At 40.4% G+C, this 1,524-nt stretch overlaps 1 protein-coding gene across 1 annotated transcript in view; it reads left to right on the top strand.

Annotated features, from left to right (window-relative positions):
- Positions 1 to 754, top strand: part of tbl3 (transducin beta like 3) — a 13,646-nt gene extending 12,892 nt beyond the window's left edge. The window contains exon 13 of the mRNA XM_017306137.1: positions 3 to 754. Within this exon, the coding sequence (XP_017161626.1) occupies positions 3 to 249 (247 nt within the window). The 3' untranslated portion in view covers positions 250 to 754. The remainder of the gene's footprint in view (positions 1 to 2) is intronic.
- Positions 755 to 1,524: the final 770 nt, after the last annotated feature.

Below are 1,524 nucleotides of genomic sequence, written 5' to 3'. Positions count from 1 at the left end.
GACGACGGGGATAGAGAGCAAGAAGAGGAGTCTGGTTTTGTGGTGAAAGATGAAGAGGAGGCCGAAGAAATCAGCGCCTCGAAGAAAGCCTCCGCTAACGACGCACGGGAGAAAAAGGGGGAAACCAACGGGCGCCGCCAGTCAGAGAGCGAGGAGAGCTCAGAGGGGGAAGAGGAGGAYGATCATGTAGTGCAAGTGATGCAAAATCTCCCGATTTCATCCGCTCCCCGACTCCAGGCTTTAAGCTAACAGGATCAATAAGTTCGCCTCTAGAAGGAAACCTCCCGAGGTTTAACTCTGCAGATCATTAGCTGACTGACTGACTGACTGACTGCGGCTGTCAGGGAAACAAAGGGGGAATTGATGCGAAGCAGATAACAGGTTTCACTGTAACCATTTCTGTGCTGCCTGAGYCCCTAATCAGTTCCKCTATGCAGGTTTTAGACGGGAAACAAAACGACCGAATCATCCTGATTTCATTTCACGTAACATCAAGGAGGCCTTGGAGAGGAAGAACTGATTGCATAAGCGTCTAGGCCGTGTGCCAGGGCGATTTTTCTTAAAGCCGACTCTAATTAGAAGGTATGCAGCAGTGCATAGCGCCTGTTTACAGGATTATAAACTTGCAGCTTCCTCATGTAACCTGCAAAGGAACAGTCAAACATATTTCTAACGTAGTGACTCATATGTTTATAAATAAATCTCTTCTATGGGCCTATTTTGTAAAGGTTTTGAACTAAATATTGACTTTTTATTTTTACCCATTATTTGTCTGATTGTTAAGCAGACTTGTTTTGTTTTTTGTTTTGTTTTTTGCAAACCTAACGTGAGTCAGGCTTCAATAAATAAACAACAACAACAACAACAACAACCAAAAAGCAGTTTTCTGCCTTGAAGTAAAATTATGAGAATTTAGAGAGCAAATTGTGATCAGCCAATGAAGAAACCACAAAAACAAATCCTGAAGACAACCAGCTTGGTTTTTTTTTGTTAAATAAAAACTAAAGAGTTGTTGTCTAACAGGATGTTGTTGCTGTTTGTTTTTTGAAGCCTCCTGCATTTCAAAGGATATCAGTTTTACCCGTSAGAAATGTCTGAAGGAAGCTTTGGGGAAGAAGCAGAAATTCCTATTTAAGTCTAAATTCATCTCTGGGAAGCAAAGTCTAGACTCCTCAAGCTCTATCTGTGCAACCAAAGTACTTTGCATAAGTTTTCATACCCCTCTAACTTTTTCACATTTTGTAACATTAGTGTTGCGTATTTCGGGCTCTGGGCTTACTGTCCTTGGCAACTGAGACAGAGGTTTGCTTTATATCCAGAACACAACTAAAAATAGACAGTGGAAGGGTTAATATGGTCCAGTCAAAGTCCAGACCTTAATTTAAAAAAAATTTAAAACTGATGTTTGCAGAACCTCATTAAGTTAATCCAGCCTACTTCACAAAGAACAATGGACAAAAATGAGTCTGCATGTTCAAATCTGGTAGAAATTCTTTTATTTGATATCTAAATATCAAAGTATAA

Source organism: Poecilia reticulata, linkage group LG8 (genome assembly GCF_000633615.1).
Source record: "Poecilia reticulata strain Guanapo linkage group LG8, Guppy_female_1.0+MT, whole genome shotgun sequence".
In the NCBI taxonomy this organism is placed as follows: domain Eukaryota; kingdom Metazoa; phylum Chordata; class Actinopteri; order Cyprinodontiformes; family Poeciliidae; genus Poecilia; species Poecilia reticulata.
The sequence above is the reverse complement of the archived record's forward strand: the minus strand, read 5'-3'. Positions and strand labels throughout refer to the sequence as shown.